Consider the following 23,953-nt stretch of genomic DNA (forward strand, 5'->3'; position numbering starts at 1 on the left):
CCATTACTCAGGCAGGATCCTCAAGGAGCCATAACTCAAAAACAATGGCACAAAAATACGTTTAAGAGCTGTGCTGTTTCAACTCACATTAGCATTTGACTAGACAATGTCCAGTCTCCTTGATGCTCTTTGGTTCAAAGCATTTTTCTGCATTCAAAGAAGAACATAACGCCATGGTAGGCCTGTTTCTAATCACTTCTACATTTATTCTCAAAGCATCCTCCCCTAGCAGAAACACCTTATTTCTGCTCACCAAGTTTCTTCAACCTGCACTAGAAGTAACCAACAAGCTCTGAGATTACATGCAATTAGTCACACTTCTCTTTTTCAGGCTGTAACAACCTTCAATCCATTATAATAGCTTTCAATTTGCATTTACAAAATAAGGCAAGATCAAACTCAAGCCACAGGAAAAGGAATACAAAATTCAGTAAAGAAACTGCCACTTTAGACATCTGATATGCACAAGTGAATTCACTTGAGGACAGCCCCACTCCTCCACACATAAGCAATAACCATAATCACACAGCAGTAATTCATTAGAGAGCAATGAAAAGAATCTCTACACATGGCAAAAAAACAAACTATGTAATGATCAAGCAGAACTAAAAGCCTTCCTTCCCACTGCCATGTCTCGACCACAATGAATCCACCGATGGTGACCAATGAAGCAGTTGCTGCCAAAACCAGGACAGGCAAGACCCAAAGCCTTCCTCCTTCTCCCTCAGACTAGTAAGATCTTATGTGCAAGTTAAGCTTAAGGCAAAGGGAGAAGAAAAGCATAAGAAGTCAGCAAACACACTTTCAGAAATATTCCCCATTGTCACCGCCACCTCAAATTGACAAGAAGGTTTTCAAGGCTTAGTGAGGGCCTGACAGTGAGAATTAGTCCCATAAGAAAACAAGCTATGTTTTCCTGTAAGATAGCCTTATCACTTTGAGGGAATTTCAAAACTCCAGAGAGAGTTTTGAAAGCAAGGACAACCCCAAAACCATAAATTTCTGAGCAAGGCTTTCAAGTTCATTAACAACCACAGCTCCCAAAGTCAGTTGGCATGTGAGAGTACACCAAAGCACAGACAAGCTGGCTATTACTACCACCAGCCCCATTTGACTTCTGTAACTTATGCTGCTATCAGCCTTATAAAATAAACCAAACATTCAGAATTAAAGGCTGAAGGCACATTTTCACAACTTGGTGTCACAGAGAGAAATCAAGACATCCAACTCAGACAACTGGAGACTTCACACACTGATACCAAAGGGTTCAGAATAACTGTGGCCTTGTGAGCCAGCGCTGTCCTGACTACACGGTAAGAAACTCAAACCTAGACTTAAAAAGGACACTTTTGCTATGTCACCCAAAACAACTTTCTAATGAAACTCACAGATGAGGTTTCACCAAGCCAATCAACATTTATATTTGCAACAAAGCTGAACACAAACTTTACATGAAGCTTCTGACTTTTTCAAATTACTCATCAGGTTGGCTCACCACAAGGATCCCTGATGCTTTCTGCAGCATCAGCCACTGGCACTGCTTGGGGTGCAAGACCAGCCCCCTCCAACAAGGCTCTCTCCATGGCAGAAACACAGGGCTCCCCTCCCCCTTCACCCTGCTCTGCCAAGGGGCCTGGCAGCAGAACACCACATGCCCATCTCAGCCTAGCTGCTCCTTACAGGGGAAATACTTTCCCATTTCAGGTTACAGGAAAGGCAAAGACTTGAGAAGCTCAGGCCAGGTTGACAGGCAAGCACACCAAACCGACTCAAAGCCAGACACTCAAGTGACACCTAAGATGCTAAAAACCAAACCTCTTCAAGGTGTCCCTGAACAAATCAGCAGCCATTACTTGATCCAAGTGAGACTGACACTTGCCAGATCCTCAGCTGAACCTCAGAGCAAAGCCCTCAGTTCTGCCATCACAGACTAACCTGACACCAGCCACCAGCATGCAACCCTAGACTGAGTCAAGAGAAACATCATTTGGGAGATTCTCACCTGGCACAAGGTGGCCTTGTGATCCTGTGCAAGAAGCAGGAGCATGCTCATGTTATTTGCTGTGACATGTTGAGAAACACGAATAAAAGAAAACATGTACCAGGAAGAAATGTATAGCCTCATGACAGAATGAAGATCAAAATCCTGTATAATTGTATCAGTAGGCAACAATCAGAAAGACTGACACAGAGTTCATCAGCACAGTAATTTTCTGTGGAAGGGGATAGATAAACAAGTGCAGAAGAACCAGCCAAAGAATGGTGGTGTTAGTACCACTGCATAAGAGAAGTACAAGGCTTCATCTGCAATAGAATGCAAAAACATACATGGCTTAATCATAGCTACAACTCAGCAAGTACAACCTCTACTTACTCTTCCAGGCCACCACTTTCTTTCACTGCCCTTCCTACTTCTCTTCATATTCATCTAAATGTTTTTTATCTCCCCTCACCTCACAGCTTCCACTTAATTTCATCACATATGCAAGAACTTGCACACAAGGAAGAACAGACAGAAGTCCAATCCACAGTAAAGAAGAAAACAAGGAAGATCATTAAACGGTGATAATAGAAAGCAAAGGCAATCTCAAATGAGTCTACCTTTTACATACACAATAGAAAACAACTTTTCTGCATCCAGGGGAAGCAGGGGCTATCAATGCCAGAATGGTGAAAGGTGTGTATCTCTCACCATGGATGACATGAGTTCAGGAAACACTCTAGTTTACAAGCAGCATCAGACAGGGCTGTTCAGGTACTCCCCCCAACTAAGAGGAGCAACTACAAAAGCAGAGAAATTCCCCAAGGTTTTAGTCTAATGCCATGAAACACATGCATCTTCAGTTCAGAAGCAGGTCAAGTGACTAACTCTGCTTCTAGTTTACTGTTAATACCATAGAACACAAATTGAAAAGGAATACCTGCTATATAAGTAGCTATGTATGGACACAGATGTTGCAAATATTCTACCATTTCTCTGTAAGAACAACTGCATCATTAACATTCTAATATTTGAAAGACAGCTAGATATCAGCATTAGTACTGAAGAGTGACCAGCTTTTAGACTTGCAAAGATAACTATAAGAATGGAGAAGTAAACAAACAGAATTAAGTTTTAATAACATTCTTTCAAAGAACCCAGAATTCACAGTATCAACTATGCATATCTCTATCAGGGAAACTGCAGTGCACAGACTAGTTTGAGGTTATACTGATATCTAGTATCTTTCCATATCCACAGATTCACAAGTGAAAGTTAATTAACTTTCCCCAAACAGGAAATTTAGTATAAGTAAATTCCAGATGGGTCTTTAAAACAAAGAATTTGCTGTACAACACTTCCTAGTGCCAGTCTACTGACTGGTAGAGCGTTACTGAACTCAACCATACCCGAACTACATTTTGCCAGTGGTGTCTGCTGCATTCTTTTCAAGGACTGTTATTGATTATTTTTCTTTGCAGTTAACTGCACAATATTTAAAGATGCCTATTTCAAGACACCAGCATTATGTCGCTGTTATTTCTGCAAGAAACTCCCCATGCCACTCCAGAAACTCAGACTCACTGCTTCATTTTTCCCTCATAAACAAACATTCCTCTCTTACTCTGGTATAAAGTGAGCAATTATTCTTTTTTTTCCACCTCAGTTTACCAAAGAAGAGAAAGGCAAGGACTGAAACTTGCACTACCCTTCCAATGGATCAATGTACTTGATCATATGGCATGCTTAGTCACAGACTGAACAGTATGGATACAATTAACTGTTGAATCAAATAGCTACTGAAAAACAGAAAGGCAATCAAGAACACTGACCACCTATCTAAAATGAGAGGCTGAATGTGCTAACACTAAGAAATATATGATGCTTTTATTTTCTTAATCTAATTTCACAATTTGAGGGTGACATCTTCAATGTCTTCAACTTTGAACATAAATTTACTGTTATGAAATTTCTTATTGTTCTACTTAGAGGAAGTTACGGAGATGCTGCCAAATTATTTTGTCTTTGTAAAATATTGCCATTGAATCTTCCTCACAGAGGTTAAACTGATAATGCCAATAATAACAGAGAACTTTGCACTTACTGAAAGAGTAAACCAGGTCACAAAGAATTACCTACTGGAACTAAATGTTTCAAGTGAAATGCTCACATAGCAGAGGTAGTAGTAATGCCCTTACTAATCTGAACTGCCTACACAACCACTTCATTAGTGGAGTAAGGGAACATTTCTTGAATCAGACAGGAAATGTAAGTGACCTGAAGGTCAGGTCTCTCGCTCTGTGGTAGAGCACGGCTATGACAGAAATGTGTAGAGTGACTTATACACAAAATACCCTCTTCTTTCCCTCATACAAGGCTGGATGGGTAAGACCCTAACGGGCGCTCTCAACAGAACCCAGTGGAAGAACAAAACAAAGGTTTTAACTAGATAAAATCCCACAGAATGGTTCAAAACCAACAACATGAATCAGCTTTTAGCAATTCAAGCTTTGTAATAAGTTACCTGTTCACATTTAAATCAAAGCTGTAAAATCATCTAGTGAAATAAAACGCCTGAAAAATACTTCAATGATGACAGAACCCAAGCATTACAAACAATTTCCAAAACACTATTTCAAGAGTAAAAGGCATGTCTGTTATCCTCTCTTAACTTGCACAAAACCAAGCACATAGAAAACAAAAAAACTATTCAAGAACACAAAACTTCTTACAATTCCTTTCCCTCCAAACTTCTAACACTTCCTTTCAGGGCAGACTTTCACAAGCATTTTTACGTCTGTACTGTCAACAAAGTAGGCTTCACACTCTCCTTTGACAGGCAAGATCAACTCCTTTAAAAAAATCCCCTCCCTAACACAGGGATACTAGCTTTCCAAATGACAAGTAGAAACTGGACCTGAAAAACAATTCAAATTAATTATTTTTTTAATGACCACCTGAGTTTCAATTTCAGTCAGGTTCAGTTTCTCCACACAGCCTGTCATGCAACTGGCACAGAAACAGCATCCAGAGAGAACTGCTTCTTCGTAAGTTGGTGACTGCTAACGTCAGGACAGAAAACTACAGGATGGAAGCATCAGATTGTAACAGAACAAGTTTATGAACAGAAATAATTTACAGAGACATTTGGGATTTCAAGTCCAAAAAGTAACATGCACAACTGGAGAAGGTTGGAAGTACATAGATAACGAGCAAACAAGTGTTCCAACTCTATTGCTACTCAATGTTTTGGGAAGAGAGGAAGAAAACTTCAGGAACTCCAAAGGATAACAGAACAGAGCAGAAACATAACCAATTTCACTTTCCAAATTGACTAGCCCCTTGGAGTTCATCTTTGCTGTTAGAAGAGCATAACATCCTCCCTTCCCAATTACTCAACATCACAGGAAACCTAAGCTATTCCATACAAACTATTGCACAAAACATGTCCATTTCACTGAGAGAGAACTCTCTGAAGCAACCCTCCCATCAGCTAACGGGGCTGCCTTTGGCAAACTAACATGATGAACTTGATCATAACCAAAGCGTCTCGTCTGACTTTTTTTTTTCCTTCCTACTGAAGGAGAGCTTCTGGATAACGCACAGTTTTTGTAGCAATGAAGAAAACCTACAGAAGTAATTGCACCAACTCCCACTTTAACAGCAACATGCTACTAAATTTACCAATTAGAAAAACTGGCTTTTAAAAACAACTACTTAAGGTCCTCTGTTTTCATCGACTTTTTGAAGATTTGTAGGTGGGAAAACCCAAAAGCAGATGGGTGGAGAGATAAAACGGTCAGACATTACTGTTGTCAGACTTCGCTAACTCTACTCTATGAAGTGAAACACAGGCTCCCTGCCAACAACCAAACCAATTGAAGACATTCCGGAATTTCAGCCTCCATTTCAGACTGTTCTCTTTCAACTCCTTTATGAGGAATATAGAAGTCTCAAGACTGTTTTATCAGCAATTAAAGAACCTAAGTATTTTTAACCAGTCTGGGACTATGAACTAAAAACCAGTAGTTACTGTGTATTTGGCCAGAATATTCTCAAAAGCATAACGTGTTCTTAATTTACGTGCAGAGAACTTTTGGAATTTAGGTAAGGAAACAATTTAATTTTAGACTAAATCAGTCAAAACCTTCATTTTATGTTCTTTCTTTACTTTTAGATAAATGAGTTTATTACCGTGCATAACTTGCCTTTAGCTCTGGTAATTATAGATGAAGTTGCATTTCATTTTTGAAATTTTTGACCTCTGGAGATCCTTTTTTTTTTTTTCTTTTACAGCCAAGGAATAATGAGTGAGGTGTTATATAATTCCAACGCAAGTATACTTCAAGCAGCTACATATTTCTTACCACTGTAAGCTGCATTTAAGTTTTCTACTGTAGTAATCAAGTTTTGCATCAATTTTCCTATCAGGCAAAAATATCTGAAATGACCAGACCACAGAATCAACTCATTACTTAACAAATATATACACACATATATATACACACACACACATCCACACACACACCCTGAAAAGTTAGCACACTGAGCTTAAGCAAGCAACTAAGACAAAAGAATTTCATAATTAACGTTCACAAGACACAAAAAGTAATATTTCACTTAATATATTAAAGCATGACAAAACCATTAATACACAGCATGATTTTTATGTATGTTTCAAAGACATTTATAGACTGTTACTTATCATTCCTAGTCTTCCAAGTAGACTGACTTTAGGCATTCAGAGAGATTTAGGTATTGCAAAGCACCTCAAAAAAACTCTCCCCTCAGTAGCCAAGAAACACAAAATACCCACTTAAAGTGAACTAAAATACTGAAGAATTTTCTAAGCTTTTGATCAAAACATTAAAAAAATGAAGAATACTCAAGTGGCTCCTACTCTACTGGCTAATTGTTCATGACAAAAATTAAATTAAATACATCCATTTATCCTTAGTTAAACCAGTAGGTCTTCTCTCATCTTTTCAGTGACTTATGACAACAACTTTTTTCCAACCTCCTGGATTACAAAAGCACATTTATTTCCCTCTCAATCTTTAAAATATTTTTTTTAGCTTTCTGGCTTACTCTCCAATACACAAAACCACTGCAAATCTTAAAACTAGAACTGAGTCACATTAACAGTCTTAAGAGATTGTCTTCAGGTGCCTACACAAGCACTCACTCCCCACCATTAACTCGAATACCCAGCACACACAGTGAGTAGAGCAGTCAACTCAAACCTGTGTGTGGCTCTCAGCATCTGCTACAGCACAAACACTCAGCTGATCTCAGACAACAAATACTTGCACTAACTGTCATACAGAAAAAAGCAGCACAGCACCTAAAAGGTCCTGATGGATTCCCATCACACTTGCAACACCAGCATCACATTAGATGGATTAATACAGTTGCAGAGAAAGCATAAAACAGAATAAAATACAATCAAGTTACTTTTCAATGTAATAGATAATCTGTACTGTCACAAGATTTCTAAAACAGGCTTTTTAACCTAGTCATAGTCTTGCTTGTTGTGCAAGACTCAATTTTTGCTTCCTGTGACCGTCACAAATTCCACTTTAGCAGCATATAACTATTTAATCCATCATACAGGATTCTTAAAGAAAAAATCCTATAGAATCCACAGTGCAGAGGACGAATTTTACAAAACAAAGTCAACAATGAGGAAAAGTAACCAAGTTTAGCTTGTCTTACCTTGTTCATGGCTCCAGGCTGTGGCCCTCTCAGTCCAGCCTGCCCTCCCATCTGTGGAGTGCCTTGTTGCAGTGTCTCAGCCAACAAGTTCCCAGTGCCCATTCCTGGGTTTGGGTACGGCATATTGGGTCGCCCTCTGCCTGCTCCAATTGAACCGTTCATGACTTGCCCCTGCATCATTCCCTGTCCGTTGCCTGCTGCCAACATCCCAGGATTCATGCCAGCATTCATCCCTGTGTTCATTCCCATGCCAGGCTGGTTAACTGGGCTGTTCACTGTGGGCATCATTGCTGCTGTGGATTGAGCAGAAGGACCCTGGTTTGGTCCACTTGCACCCATCGCCATATTGGGAGAAGTCAACCCAGCTTGTGCCATGGGGCTTTTCACCATGCTATTTAACATTCCCATTCCAGGACTGTTTTGTTGGGTTTGACTGGCCATGCCTTGGCCAGGGCCACCAACCCCCATATTGAGATTTGGGGAGCTACCAGCCCGCAGAAGTTCAGACAGCTGCTTGTGTTTAGAGGCAGCATCTTGTGCCAGGCCAAGGCTGGTCTGCAGCTGATTAATGTCACCACCATTGGTGAGTCCAAGTTCTGTGGAGCTGATCAGTTCATCTGGCAAGTCATGTTCCAGATCAAAGAGTGATCCAAAATCTGAAAAACAAAACGGATTGCGTATGAGGTCAGAGCAATTAATAGCATCTTGAAGGTTCTACTTTTTAATTTCCAACAAAACTTGACTTTTTGTATTTGAGCAAAATTCCCTTATCACTTGTTATGGGAAGCTAATTCATCAGGATAAAAGTGATTCTAAACTTTATGGGGTCTAAACTAGAGAAAACCATTCTACTTCAGCTTTCTACAATTTGTGTTGAAAGATCACTGGATATCTCAGCCTGTGATCTCTCAACTTGGAAATTTTGACAAGGGAGGAGTGAAAAATACATACTGAAATCTCTCAGAGTTGGCCAATGGAATTAAAGAGCAATTATTAAAAAGAATTAGCAGGCTAATGGGAAAAGACTGTCTTTAAAAAACTTTTGCTAAACTGTTGCCTTTGGAACAGCAATAATTAATACAGCAATATAACTTCAAAAATGTTTACTACTTATTAAATAATAAATAGAGGTTTGGTTATACGGTTTTATGTTGAATTGGGTTTTCTGGCATTTGGTTTGGTTGGTTGTTTTGGTTTCTTTTTTGGGTAGCTGTTTGGTTTTTTTTATTCTTCCACATGCATCATTACCAGCATTGAATTGCCAAATTGAACTTGACCGGACAGCCAGAATCTTCCAACAACAAATACTGTCAGAAAACAAAGTTACCCTGGAGAGTCCTTGCCACAAAGTTGTGAAAAACACTAGGATGAAAAAACAACTCCCATCTCAAGAGCCCATGCAAAGCAATCCCCAAGGTAACTAAGTGGTGAAAGATTGCTACTTAGAATATATAGATACAAGAATATTACATAGTACCCAACACCGATTTGCTCAAGAGAACAAGTTCTTGCGTCTGCACTAATACACCTACCTTGGTCTATTTAATCTATGGTAGTTAAACTAAAAATAACTTGGGAAGCTTATGGTTTCTGACATGCATTAATGACAACTTCCCTCTCCAAGTGAGAGAGGAGCTGGTGTGTTGTTCTCACCAACAACGAGTGTTTGGTGAGGAATGCAAAGCTCAAATGCAGCCTTGGCTGCAGTGACCAAAAAAGGTGGAGCTCAAGATGCAAGTGGTCCAAATATTAGTGGGAAAAGACTACAGTTGAAAAGCATGTAAGTCAGAAAACTTCATCAGCATTATGGATCTGTTTAAAATGTTTCACATGATACTAAACCCACATTGCCAAACACCTGGACTAACAGAGTTTCTCTACAACTTCACAAGTGTTATCACAGATAAGATTATGACTTTAGAATTCTGAAAATATGTTATGAGATTGGCAAGAATGCAGGTACACCACAACAGGGATTTTAACACTCCTTTTACACACTCTACATTACTACAAACCACCAGAGATAGAAAATTTTCTTTAAAAACTTTTAAACTATTACAATGAGGTAGCCCATTCTTCACTATCATATATCTCGTGCTAGAAGTTATGCTTTGCAAGACACACTAAGGACTGATCATTCATCTGCATGACTGGTATCTTTGAAAATTCAGAAGTGAAGAAACAATCAGAAGAATAAATCTTTGTCCAAGTTCTCTTTCATCTACAATTATGAACTTAATGTTGTGTGTCAGTAGATTAATCTAAAAACACACCAAACACCCCCATCCCCACAAAAAACCTGAAACAAAAAACTGAAACCAAAACCAACTTACAACGCTCAGTGTTTAATTTAAGAATTACGTTTCAATGAACATGGGAAGAGTTAGTGGAAGAGACCCTAAAATTAGAGATCAAGGAAATTGAAAAGGCAATGAAAAAAATTGATGACAGCTTAAATCAGCTTCCATTGGCACCTTAAGAAGCCTGTTAGGACAACAGGCAACTACTGAAACATTACATCCTGAATGCTAATAACCTGACAAAGAGCCCACAGTGAGGAAGGAGTAAAAGATACAATCAAGAACTCACAAGTTAGTCTGTTGTCCTCAATGGTGAACAAACAAAACTGAAAACAAAATTAAGTTATTGGCAAAAACATGACTCAGCACAAAGCCTGTACCTACAACACAACCATCATGGCAGCCCAGGCATCTCCCATCAGCACCCACACAGTCTAAAGGCCGTGTTTTTGACTGTTTCTAGCTGGGCAAAGAATTTCTGCTCTTGAACAAACACAACTCCCAGTACAGGGCAAGTCCCACACCAAAAATCCTTGCTTCACCTTTCTTGTGCTCAGACCATTGCATATAAAGCCCTTCACAAAACCAACTGGAAAGTGACTGGTAAATGTTTGAATATGAAAAACTAATTTGTTTTTCAAACTGCCACGTAGTATTTTCTCAGGACGACCCATATGATGATTTCAGATGTAACACCACAAAGGAGCAGCGCAATTCTTGTTTTGAGAGACAAAGATGTGGTCATCTTGACTCACAAGAAAATATTAATCTGCTTCTCTGAAGACCTCACTTCCTTAAATTCTCCCTCCTCATAAATGAGGAGATAATTCCAGCTTTAAGGCTTACTACCCATTACTAACTGGAGCATCCAGGTACAAGCCATCTGAGCTCCTTGGCCTGGTCATTCTGTGATATCAGTGAATAGAAACAAAAATGTCATAAAAACTGTAAGTGGTATTAATTCTTTTTATTAATACCTTAAAACACAACACAGCACCAGCTACATTAACCAAACCCACCCCCAACCCAAATGGTTGTGAAATAATCCTAACTGGATTTGTTCTTTACATCAAAACATCTAAGACATTCAATATGAAACTCTCACATAAAACTAACTTGCTAGGATTTTTAATCCTAGAGTATATACTAGAGACAATTCATTGTAAAAGAATACTGTCAACTATTAGCCAGAATTGTAAGTAGTAACTACCAAGAATGCAATATTCTGGTATGAGTTTGCTCCTTTTTAGAAGTCTTTTCCAAAAACAAACCTTCAAAGTCTTTTTTAGTAGTAGATATAGCAAAAACTTTCAATTGTCTGGTCAGCTATGAAAATTACGTTTTTAGTCAACTGCTGGGAGGCAGAAATTTTCTGATACTGGACTGAAACAAAACTCCAAATGACCATAAAGATGAATAGGACCTTGTGTATGTATAACAGTTGAAATCCATTTTAGTCTTCTACATAGAACCGGTGCCCTAAAGGCCACTGCAGTGAGTTCTACCTATGACCAAGCCAAAAACTGTCAAGGCTGGGCAAGGCAGCTCACCAACCATGTGAAAACAAGATCATATATACTCACCCAAGAGACAAAGGCATAGCTTAAGACAATGGTGAGAGGTATCCAGAGAGCTGATTGACTTTCCAGTACACTGAGCTCACTGCTGCTCTTGCAATCTATTTCGTTAAGGATATGGACAAAGATTTCTCACTTAGAAAATCAAGCTTGTGGGAAGGCAGAGGAGGAAGATTAGTCCTGGAAGATCTGTCCACCTCATTCATCATCTCTAGAGATCCTAACACAAAAACTGGGATGTAACAGAAGTGACAGTATCTGGCCTAAAGCCCAAAACCATCCAGCAATACACTGGTAGGAAGTGGCAGTGGTGGACTGAATCCTGATCTCAATCCTTATCTCAGTAGAGCAGCACAGTGATTCCGCATGATGCTGTTTATGGTACTATTAGTGTATTTCTTTCTACAGGTATCAAGAACATATAGAACAGATTGCTGCTGCCACCCAAGAGGCAAAGAAATGAAAATCTCAAAGCAACATCTAAGTAGTAGATCTGAAAGTCTTAATCTGTGATCAACTCAACATGCAAAAGCATATCATAATTTCCTTTTAGGAACTGTATCACTACTGAACACTTAGCCTTTAGAAAAACAAAAACAAAAAATCCCAACAACTTATCCTGGCTATATTAGATCTGTAGTGAGAAAATCAGAAAAGACAGTAGGAGCAGGTCCATCTCTACCAGAGGCAGTTCAGTTAGATTGAATTAAGTAGTATGAACTGTGCCCTAAACTGTGAGAAGGCAACTTCAAAAATCGGTGTACTAACCTGCATTGCATACTATGGACTGAATTCTTGATTTTGGATTCTACTTCTAAAAGCCTACCTTTGACAATGCCTAATCTGCAAGATGCAAGGAAACTGCCAGCCTGGGTTGAAAAGCCACCTGGCACCAAAATGGACTTTAAACTAATACATATGCAGAGTGTGCAATCAAAATCCTTAAGTCAATAAGACTTCAATGTCTTATCAAGCGATCAATTTTCAAATTAGCTACAAAGTATTTATTTCAAGTTAGTTTTACTGCAAGAGCACCTGGTAGCACCAGTGATGCAACAGCTCTCAAAGCAGGCAAAGCAGCAATTTATGACAGTGTGTATAAAGCAGGGAAAATACATCAATACTAACTACTTAGCAAGGAAATCAGCACGTGTTGAGGTGGGACATACCAGTTTCTTTTACATGCTTTCTAGTCTACAGTCAGGATCCCATTATTTTCTCATTTCTGGATTAAGACAACAGTCCTTTACTCACCTTTCAGAATAAAATAGGAATTTCTGTCTATATGGAAACTACCTGGTCCCAGCAAATAGGCTGCAGTGAACAATACTGGTTTTCTAGGAACACTCCCATGTGCTACAAAACAGCAACACTTTATTCTCACTGGAATGAACCCTCAGACTTAAGACATTTGAGCATTCAGTCTTGAGAAGAATCGGTACAAGCTGAAGGAAAAGCATCATGTGTGATCAGCAATGCCTCAAGAACCCTGCATGGCAGACAGGTCAGACAGCTGCTGATTGCTGAGCCTACCTCTGCCAGACCAGCAAAGAGGTAAGAAACTCAACAGTTCCTGTCCCTGTTTCCCCTTTATCACACTCCCAACAGACACACCTACTTGGAAAGCTGCTGCACAGTCACCTTTTTACACAAATGCTTCTGAACCCCAGCAACATCTTAGTGGATCAACTTATATCACAGTCACTGTGTTCACAACAAAACAAACAGACATGGCTTAATAAAGGACACTGAATACAAAGCATGTATGTGACAGGGTTGACAGGAACCGCAGATGATGTTGGACCACATGGAAAACACAACACCTTTGCTGTGCTTTCAGACAAAGAACAACAACAAGGTGCTGAGGTCAGTATCTTCCCTGCATGGAGAAACAAAAGCTACCCATAACTGAACAGGACCTACATGTAACAGAGAAAGTGCCCAGAAGATCCCACCGGTATTCCAGAGAAATCAGTCATTCAGGCTTGCAGTTAAGCACCAGCATTACAGGCCCTAAAATACACCATCTGAAATGCCCTCAAAAGAAAAAAAAAAAAAATCCAGAACTCAAAACATAAGACCAAAAAAAGGCAGGACCAGAAAAGGAGACACAATCTCACAGGATAATCCTCAAGCATCCATGAAAATGCAGAAGCAAAGGTGAAGCAGAGACTTGAAACAAAGTGCTAATAAAGTCATCAATTCCCAAGGCCTCTACAATGACAAAAAATTAAGCTAGATGAGTCCAGGCAGTTTTATCAGGGAAGAAGAAAAAAACCCAAACAAAAACTCACATACCTAAGGACAAAGACACACACCAATCTGGTAGGAACTTTGCTATATCACACTTTGGAGACAAGACCAATCCATCCTTTTCATGTAGATACTCTACGAAGCCACAACTGCCCAATGGTAACGCAAGTTCTACCAAAATGTTCTAATTTAAAACATAGAATTAATTTAAATTCATCTACTAAATTGATTTAAAATGAAGGGGCAAAACATTCACATCAACCTAAGATACTAAGGTCTAGAGTCATCATTGCAGCTACTGCTTCCAAAATCCTCAGACAGCACTCCCTGTATAACCCTAATGGAGGGCGATCGCTTGCTCAGCAGCGACTGAGAATTCGTGTTCTGCATTACACTATTCGAGTCTTCAGCATCAGACTTCAATATTAATTCTGCTCCCTGTAACAAACTGGGAAAGCACTGACACCTTCCTTCCCTGCCAATCCAGAAAAGACCTGAATTTCTTCACTACATCAAGAAACATTGTAATTTGAGGTAAGACTAAACAATACAAACAGAAAACATATTAAAAAACCTTATTCAAAACAACTGGAAGACAACAAACACAAAGGTTCAAAACACGTTAGCACACTATGGCAGGACACAATTTCTGGCACAAATATTTTTAAAAACAATCAAACATTTATTGATCAAAGTCCAATTCACCATGTAGAATGCACATGATTCCAATATTAGCTGTAATAACCAGGCATAAATTTAAGTATTTTACAAGTGTGAACACCAACAACCACAAAAAATCTTCTAAAGCAGCAACAGCATATCATTCAACATCTACTTAAGTCTAGAAAATTGAGACTTCACTCTCTCCATTTTTTTAAGCTATCCTAATCCCTACTCAAACACTGGTGTCATCAACATCAACTTTTGCTTAAGGAAAAGAGTCTCAGTTTTGTGAAGTCTCAATAACCTGTAAGTTTAAGTTATACTCTTCCCAAACTAATATCAACTGAAATGCCTATTATAGTAGACTGACTGATGCAAGGTTTTTGCAGCTTCAGAAGGAAATTCTATTTACAACAAACTTTTCAGCTTCATATTCAAAGTTCTTCAAAAAAAACCAGTATTTAGTACAGATGACAGTAGGAGTTAAACAGAGAATACCGTAGTGAAAATGCAATGGTTAGGAGTCTGGAATATAGAATTGTAACTGTTCTAGGGAAACAGAAGTGGTGTAATCATATAGAAAAGACTGGGGTCAAAATTCAGGAATAGGGTACGTTTAAAGATTTAATATTACTTAAGGAGGAATTTCAGATACATTTTTATTTATGTACCTGTTTATTCATGCTGTTATACAAAGGCACTAGTCTTGCCATCACTGATAACCCACGTAAGATGAAGTTTTGACATTTTAATTCCAAAACGCTGAAGTCACACCATTAATAATTTCCTTGTGAACACATTGCTATTTGCATAAATTTCATTGGGCTACCTTTAACTTGAGTCAAAAGTCTCTAAATTAGTATTACTATTCCCAGTGGCATCTGTGTATGCACAGAGGTCTAGAAAGTTAGAGAAGCTGGTGGACAAAAACTGGGTACATGCAGATAGGATGGGAACACCCTTATGCACACAGAACACACTGATTCGTTTCAGAAGCAATTACAAATCAGTTTCAAGAGAGTAAAGTTCATTTCATTGTCAAGTTAACAACGACTTCGAAATGATGCAATCTGCATATACAATTACCAAAAAGCCAAGTCACTTTTCTGAGCTCATTCAACATTACTCCAAAGTAAAAGCAAAAAGCAATGCTGAATTTATATACAAAAAAAAAAATTACAAGTAAACAAAATAACATAAGTCAGCAGATCAGACTTCATTATCTTAAACCAGTAATACCCCAGATTTCCTGGAATTACACTCAGTAACATGTAGTAAAAGGCAGTTTAGCTTCAGCAAAATTTGTACTGAGCAAGCCATATATATCAGCATTTTGACAGACTTTTACTTTTTATTAGGATTCCAAAAAGGAAAAAAGCCACTGAAAATTCACATCTTTTCATCCATTAGAACAGCAGGGGTATGTTACAATCTCTCTTAAAACAAGAGAAATTGTCTATTCAGTGGTATTTGGAAGTCCCACAAAAAAAGACACAGCAAATCCTGATTCTACAAGCAGAGACCATTCAAAACTCCTGTCCTTAGATCTCTCACAGGAATACAAGGAAAGATGCAGTCCAGAGGTGTTTCACACCATGAAATGGGAAAGAGCTACATCTTTATCTGCCCTATCTCATAATGACCACTAATAGAAAATAACCTGTTTTCAAAGGTTCTGTACCTAACTTGCACTTTTTAATAAAAACCTTAGACTGGTCTCCCATTTGACATGCTTGATGTCAAGCCTGTTTACAGGAACAGCAACAAGTGAGCAACAAGTTACTGTGGTTTGAGTGCATCAGCATTCAACACTCCTTCTGCTAATGTTCTTCAAAAAGATTTGGAAGAAATAGGTGTTTGAAGGAGAATATTGCACATTGAGTTTTTAAGAGAACTTTAAATACATTCATATGCCAGTCCGTTTAAAGAAAACTTGTTGCTATTTAGGAAGAGAATGGTAGGTTGTCTGATACTGTTCAGGGGGGAGGATCTCTGCCCTAGATGAAGTTCTACTTAAAGTTCTACAAATTCAAGGCAGCCACAGAAGTTTTTCTATCAGGCACACCACCATATGCAGAGACAGATGTATTTTACTTCAGCCTGCTGCTACAGTTTAAGTAAAGACAGAAAAACAAAATCCTTGGAGACAGGTGTGCATTGTTTAGTTGTCAGTGAAATCTACACAGCGAAATGACTCCATTTGTCAAATAATAAATCTAAATGATTTTTGGGCAAACCCTCCCAGAAGGAGCACAGAATCAAGTGACGAGAAAGGCTGAAGTAGTATTGTTCCACAGCTGGAGCAAGCACTGAAAGGCTGCTCCTGCCAAGCAAGACACTGAGGTGACACACTGGAGGTGATCAAATAGCCTACAGAGAAGATGCAGGAAATGTACAATAAATCACAAAAAATTGAAATTTAATAATAAAGTGGTTTGCTTCAAGCTATAAAGATACAAACCAGAACTCCTACAGAAGTTCAGCATTTAGCCCCAGTATCTTATTAGACCCACACCCCCCAAAACCATATACTAAAACCTAGATTCTGATGGACCCTTTCCAGATAAAATTTGGTTTTCTACAAATGCACAAGTGACCAATAATCTGAACTCAAGGCAAGCCCTGCTCTAGGACTGTGAGGAACATGATGGAAAAATTAGGTTTTTTTAATTTAGGATTTAAATTCCCAAGTCTTTTTCCAAAGGTTTTTCCTTGCAATATTAAACTTGTGAATCTAGTTTTAAATTGCAATTGCAAACTGGTTTTCCAGTCTCAAAGGCTTTTTAGCTGTAAGTGCTCAACACTCAGTTTTACACCATGGTATGTATGGTCCTCCTCGTGTTGGAGTATTTTTTTTTTTTTGTTAAATAGGTACTTTTTCTGAGCAGTGTTAGAAAGCTACCTAATGTCAGAGACAGAGTCTTCATGGTGAAAGACACAAAGAATAGATACAGCAGTTTGAAAACCTACAAGGTTCAAAAGTCCGCATGATTTTCTTTGGGAAAAAAAATCACTAAGCACTATATGAATGATTGGTTCATTTTTTAAAGAAGTCTCACAAACTTAAATTTTCAAAATTTATATTTATTCCTAATACAGTTACTTGGAGAACCTGTTTAACACAGGAAAGACACTCATTTTTGCCACACAACATTTGGTACTGTAATACTTGACTTACAGTATATTCCATCCATCAAATGACATGCCTGTTTAACACAGTAAAGACACTCATTTTTGCCACACAAGCATTCGCTACTGCAATACTTGACTTACAGTATATTCCATCCATCAAATGACATTTTAAGGCAAAACCAGCAAGAAATATGGCTTTAACAAGAAGGGATGAAAACATTTAACTGATGGCTGCAAGTTAAAATGTAACTAATCATTTGGTCTTTAATGTTAGCTAGAAAACAGACTGATGAAAAGTTGTTAATTTTAAATACGCTATGTACAAACACTAGCAAAAACCACACAGCTCTCGGAAAAGAGAATTGAAAAGAGCAGTGGGGTAAGATTAATACAACTAATTTTGAGAGAAGAAACATCCTGATCCATTTGGAACAAATGAAAGACAAGTATCAGTCAAAACTGCAGTAGTCCAGAAGAGAAGTTTCGTTACAGGTCTTAGACCTTTGATGTGAGGGAGAGTAAAATTTAAAAGGTCAGAAACAGTTCCTGACAAAAAGGAACATCCAGACTTTACAAAAGATGGATACTTCAAGGGAGATTGAAGATGTTCTATTGTGCAGAAAAAAATGTGACTTTGGGATATTGGAAACTGAAGGATGTTAATGCACATGCCACAAAATACATTCTCTGTTCTTCGATATAACACACATGCCAACTAATTGTAGAAAACTGACTTCCAGTGTCCCAGCAAGCCTGGAACACTAAGCACTTAAAATCTTATTTTCAGATCTAGCAGCCTAAAGACACACTATACAAACACACTGCACCAGGGGGTGTACTCCATTTTTATTCTGTGAAGAAACACAGCGGTCTTGAACCCAGAATGCTTTCCCAGTTCACAGAAAACAGCTTATTTCTAAGCAGGAGGAGGAGTGCATGTTGGAGGGGTTTAAAATAAGATAAAACTCTCCTGCCCTGGATATACCACGTAGAAATCTGTACATAGCAATTTCAGCACACCTGCATTGCTTCAGGAAAAGTTCTCTTGACCCTCCCCCCCTCCAATACCAAAACAAGTGGTTTAAAGCATCCAATTAAAATTCTATCTTTATGAACAACTTTCACTCATTTTATTCCAAGAGGGAATTCCTCAGGATGCACTCCAGTTATTCTGTTATAGTGGGGGGACTAATACGCACCGGTGTGCTAACACAATGTTGAAGAAAGCCTTGCTAGAGTAGGTGCAACATATCAAAAATGTTGCTACCAGTTAGGAAAGGTGAGCAAAGGTGCTACAATGGCAACGTAGTCAGTGTCATCTTCTGTCATTGTAACCGTGCTGGTACTGAAGTGTAACAAAGTCACTGCGGTCACCAAAGCACGATCCCACTGTAGAGCTGTAATGGCCCATGGAAAACTTAAGGCCTGTACAAGATACATAGATCATTACCATTCTTCTTTGCAACAAATTTAACACTTAAATAGAGAAAGGGGGAAAAAAGTTGTACAAAAACCTGGTGTAGTTCAAGGGAATCCCACACAGTCCTGCCTCTGAGATTATTCTAGAGCTACAAAACATTAAAGAAAAAGTGCCACCATCCAAAAATTCTAATATATTAGAGGATGATGAAAGTCCCAAGACTTTCTAAACTACTTCAGAATGTTTATTACAAGATGTGCTACAAACATTTCAGTCTGCCTCCTAAAGGTTGAACTGGCATTAATAAAGCAACTTAAAAGCACACTAACACAGTATGTTCCATGGCAAAGCAAATTCTGAGCAGGGAACACATGAAACATCTATAGCTTTTAAGACAGAAGAAGATGCAGCACTGCAACCAAAGTGAGAAATACAACTATATTTGGCTGCTGCCAATAAATCAAGCATATTAGGACAATCTCTGCTTACTTCTTTTTAGAAGAAAGCCACCAACATTAGAGTTTAGTACATTCCAGGCCCAGAATATGAGTATCATCCAGGTCTACAGTGAAAACATGAGTTAAAGACTCCTCTTTCGCCTTCAATATAAATATATTTAACATCTGCAAGTTTGGGAATAACGTGACATGAGTCAGCCATCATTTTTACATATCTAACAAACTAAAATGTTTCAGATTAAGAAAGTAATCAAAAAGTTAACAGCAAAAACAGCACTATGCACAGCTGCTGCAAGAAGTTTCATCAACAGTGCAAGTGTCTTGCCTTTCTCCTTCTCTCTGATAGTGCTGAGAATCGAACAGTTTTAAAAAGAGTGCTTGAGTAAGTACATAAGAACCATGTTACTTATTTCCTATAATTAACCGAGGAGTGGGGACAATACAAGATTCTATAAGTGGAATTTACTTCATGACAGCTGTTTGCACTATTTCAAAGCAAATTTAACCAGCAGCTAGGTTAAAAAATTGTAAACTTCAAAGCAGTTTCCCACAACAGAAGTGTGACAAAAACTGCAGTCTCAAGCAGCAAATGAAAAAATACATTCATTGGTTCATAGGCTGGATTTTACCCACACAAATAGATATTATATGTCATGTTAAAAAACACAGAAAGTAAAACTGTCCCATAATTACTTGGCAATTAAAAAAAAAAAAAAAGCCACAATATTAAGAACTCTTTAACAGGTCTTATGTAGCACACGTGAAGTGTTTGCACCACTATAAAACTCTGCATAGACCAGGCAATGACAGTCCCAATCACTTTGGGAAAAACTGAAACTGTCTGAAACGTACTGAAACTGCCCAGTCCCTAGTGTTTCACCAAAACCGTAAAAAGTTCATTTATTAACTGTAAAAAGCTGCCCAGTAAGTTAACAACTAAAGACTAAGTATTCTGCGAGAGTCTGCACCTGTTAAACTGAAATACATTCACAAATTATCCAACCTTTATTTGATCACAAATGTTTAAACTTAGATGTGTTCATTTGAATCAAAACATGCCTTTAATTTTCAGACTTTTAAAGTATCAGAACTTTTCTCACAAAATATTTTTATTTCACCTCTCTAAACAGATCAAAATAACCACTATCAAGACAAATTTAAAACAATTATTATTGAATTAACCACTGTTTTCCAAATCTAGCACAAAAACTGGCTAGAACTAGTTCTAGCCAAAGAGTAGCTCCTCCAACCCTCTTCTACTCTCTTACTGGAGACCTGTTGATATTAGAAAGAGTCATGTCCTCCAATTGCAACATAATATTGGCTGTATTTAATATGCACTAAAAGTCACACACAAACTTTTCAAAACTAATATGTCATTCACCAAGAATAGAAAAGGCAAAAATCGAAATTTTGGAGATGATCGCAAGTAGAAACACATCCACTGCTCAAAGACCTGCTATTAAAATGTGGTGTTAATTGTCAAAGAGCTTTTCAGAAAACAAACCAAAACAAAACAAAGATCCCAAAAAACAACAATAAGAAAACAACTCTTCCCTTTTCTTGCCTGTCGTTAACTGCATTGACCAAAAGCACTGGTGCCTTCAGAAATGCCACCACCCACCAGACTGGCAGTAGGAGGCCTCCTCCATATCCCATAGGTTAACAGGATCTAATGGGAGTTCAAAGAAACTCCTGTGGGACAGGTAACAGAGTATTCTCACAGCAAAATGACACCAAATACTCACCTGCTTCGCAAGAAGCATTAAAAGGCTGAAGAGCCCTTTGTTACTTCCTCCCTCCTCCCAGTACAACCAGTTCATATTTGCTAGGGATTGGGACACCTAAAATTTTCATGCTGTAGTTTGCCTTCCCAGCATCACCAAAGACCTTTGCAGGACTGCAGAGAAGCCCCTTTTTTCTTCACAGCTCTTAAGTCTACAGGGGAATTTCAGACATTTTGGTCTTGCAGCAAAGAAACAGGAGATGCAAGATTAACTACACTCCATATTGATTCTTAATGCAAATAAGGTGAAATAAAATTTCATCTCTAAGAAGATAAGACTCTCAATAAACCTTATAGCCACAAGCGTGGCATCTGGATTTTGGTTTTAGCTGTTTTTCCTAAAGCCGATGGTCTATTTGAATCAGAAAAGCAGTATTTTGATACATTTCTGCAGGAAGAAGAACGGAGGATTGCAAAAAGTAAATCATATATGCAGACTGCACATAAGAAGGAAAAAAGAAAAACAGCAGAGAAATAAATCTCTCGTTTCTGAACAAGCTCTAAAAGAACCCCGTATATGCAAAATAAAATACAAAACCAAGAAAACTTGTGTGTACACACGTAATTCAAAACAAAGTGTAGAAAAGCATCGTCTTTAGCGCTACTTCGTATTTCTGCAACTGGCATTATGCTTAGCAAGGAGCTCGTAATCGCTACTATTGTGAAAGACACGAAAATGACGAACTGTTAAGTCCTATCTGCAGCTGATCAAAAGCACAATAAACTGACTAGCTTTGCTTTCAATCACTTCCAAAAAACCAGAAGGGCCAAAACATGCGAACACCCTCCCTATGCCATTAACGCAAATAGCTTCAAATGGAGCGAGAACAGGCGAAACAGACGGGAAGGAGAAAAGCAGGCTCGAGCTAACAGCAGCAAAAGGGAGGAGGAGATTTAGGCAAAACAGGGGAGAAAAGGGCAGTAATTGCGGCACCGAGAAGCGGGGAGGCTCTGGGGCCCCGAGACTGACCTGTGCCGTCGCTGGCGGACACGGAGAGCGCCGGTGAGGAGAGTTTAGGCCGCTTGGCTGAAGGCGGGCCCGGCTCCACCACATTCTCGGCCATTTTTAATTTTTTAGACAATCACTCAGAGCACAGAGAAGGTGGGGGGTGAACCCCAAAACCTTCACGTTCTTCTGGGGCCCCGAGTCAGGTGAAGAACAACAATAAGGCCGAGAGCGAGGAGGAAGATCTGGCGGAGAAGGGGGGCCAAGTTCCCCTTTTTCGGCTCCTCGGGCTCTGGGAGGGCGGCAGCGGAGAAGCTGGGAGAGGTGGGAGCTGGGGCGGGGGGAGTGAGGCCTCTTCCCCCAGGCGAAAGGGCTGAACGAAGATGGGAGAAGCAGGTAAAGCCCCCGCCAAAAAAAAAAAAAAAAATTAAAAAAATGGAGGCTGGTGAATATTTAAATTTTTTTTTAGTAAAATTAATCCCGGCTGTTGTGCTGGTGCTTCCTCGCCGCCGCCACCATAATCATCTTCATCCTTCGGGGGGTCTCCTCCTCCTGCTGCCTCCTCACCGCCGCCATCAGCCTCTTCCTCCTCGGCGCCGTCCTCCTCCTCCTCATCGCCACAAGGAGGCGGGCGAAGGAGGGGAGAGGAGGAGGAAAAAAGAAAAAAAGATCACCGTCCTCTAGCAGCGGCTCCTTCCCCCTCCAACACCACCCTGCGAAAAAATACCCACCGCCAGCGACAGGGCTGGGGGGGAGGCGGCGGGGGGAGTGGCACGGCGTGCGCGGGGTCCCCAGCTCCACTCGCTTCTTCCTCGCCCGTCGCTAATGGCTGCAGAAAGGGGAGCTGTAAGGATGAGGAGGGTGAGGATAAGTCCCAGGAGTCTCCGCTTCACATCTTGTTGTGCAGGGAAGGAGGAGGGGTTGTTGTCCTGATGGAGGCAGCACCGATCGCGGGATGGGAAGGTGGGGGGCGGGTTTCAACACCCTTTCTGCCCCCCCTTTTTCTCTTCTTTCCCCTTCCTCTTTCTCTCGTTCGCAGTAGCAGGCTGCCCCCCCCTCCGGCGCAGGCAGAGGGGCCGATCTCACACCAGCGGCAGGAGGAGGAGGAGGAGGAAGAAGCCGGCCCCTCCCGCCCTCTCTGCCTACCTTCCCCCTTCCCGGGCGGCCGAGGATGGTGGCAGGGAGGGGGCCGCCTGTCTCAGCTCCCCCGGACCCACGGGCGATGCGGGGCGCGATGAGCGAGGGAGGAGACCCTCGGCCGCTGTTCGGGCGCGGTGGGGACTCCCCCTTCGCCTCTGCGAGGGTGGGGAAGGGAGCGAAGAGGTTGGAAGTCGGGGTGGGAGGGGAGGCCGCGCAGCGACCCCTCCGAGAAGAGGATCGAGAGGTAAAATTAAAAAAAATAAAACAGGAGAAAAATCACGGTCGGGAAGGCCGGGGGATTCGCCCCGGAATAGCCGGGCGGGGGAGGGGGTCCCCGGCGCTGCCCGGCGGGGGGGGCCGGGGCGGGACGGCGGCAGCGCGGGGGCCGAGCGCAGGCTCCCTACTGCCCCTGCCTGGCGCTCCGGGGGCGTGTGTGCGGAGCGGGCAAAGCGGGGGAGGAGGGCAGTGCGGGGAGGGAGAATTCCGGGAAAAGGAGAAGAGAGAAAAGGAAACAGAAAGATAGGGAATAGCGAGGGAACGGGCAGGCTGGGGTTGGGGGGGGGGGGGGGCGGGGCTCCTCGG

General features: G+C 40.2%; 2 protein-coding genes across 11 annotated transcripts in view; one reads left to right on the top strand and one right to left on the bottom strand.

The window, feature by feature from the left end:
* EP300 (E1A binding protein p300) overlaps nucleotides 1–23,953 on the bottom strand; it is a 61,730-nt gene that overhangs the window by 37,476 nt on the left and 301 nt on the right. For 2 of the 10 annotated variants that reach the window (XM_041416882.1, XM_041416881.1), the window contains exons 2-4: nucleotides 22,963–23,075; nucleotides 22,256–22,841; nucleotides 7,697–8,352 (exon numbers count right to left, since the gene is read on the bottom strand). In XM_041416882.1, the coding sequence (XP_041272816.1) occupies nucleotides 7,697–8,352; nucleotides 22,256–22,349 (750 nt within the window). In that variant the 5' untranslated portion in view covers nucleotides 22,350–22,841; nucleotides 22,963–23,075. Of the gene's footprint in view, nucleotides 1–7,696; nucleotides 8,353–21,247; nucleotides 21,465–22,255; nucleotides 23,927–23,953 lie in introns of those variants that run through there. The other 8 variants (XM_041416879.1, XM_041416878.1, XM_041416880.1 and 5 more) reach the window with 7 other exon arrangements.
* The window catches only part of LOC121342476 (collagen alpha-1(I) chain-like), an 8,474-nt gene continuing 7,604 nt past the window's right edge, over nucleotides 23,084–23,953 (top strand). Inside the window, exons 1-2 of the mRNA XM_041416961.1 lie at nucleotides 23,084–23,092; nucleotides 23,174–23,922. Coding sequence (XP_041272895.1) covers nucleotides 23,084–23,092; nucleotides 23,174–23,922 — 758 coding nt within the window. The remainder of the gene's footprint in view (nucleotides 23,093–23,173; nucleotides 23,923–23,953) is intronic.

Source organism: Onychostruthus taczanowskii, unplaced genomic scaffold, assembly GCF_017590055.1.
Source record: "Onychostruthus taczanowskii isolate IOZ18803 unplaced genomic scaffold, ASM1759005v1 scaffold53, whole genome shotgun sequence".
NCBI lineage: Eukaryota > Metazoa > Chordata > Aves > Passeriformes > Passeridae > Onychostruthus > Onychostruthus taczanowskii.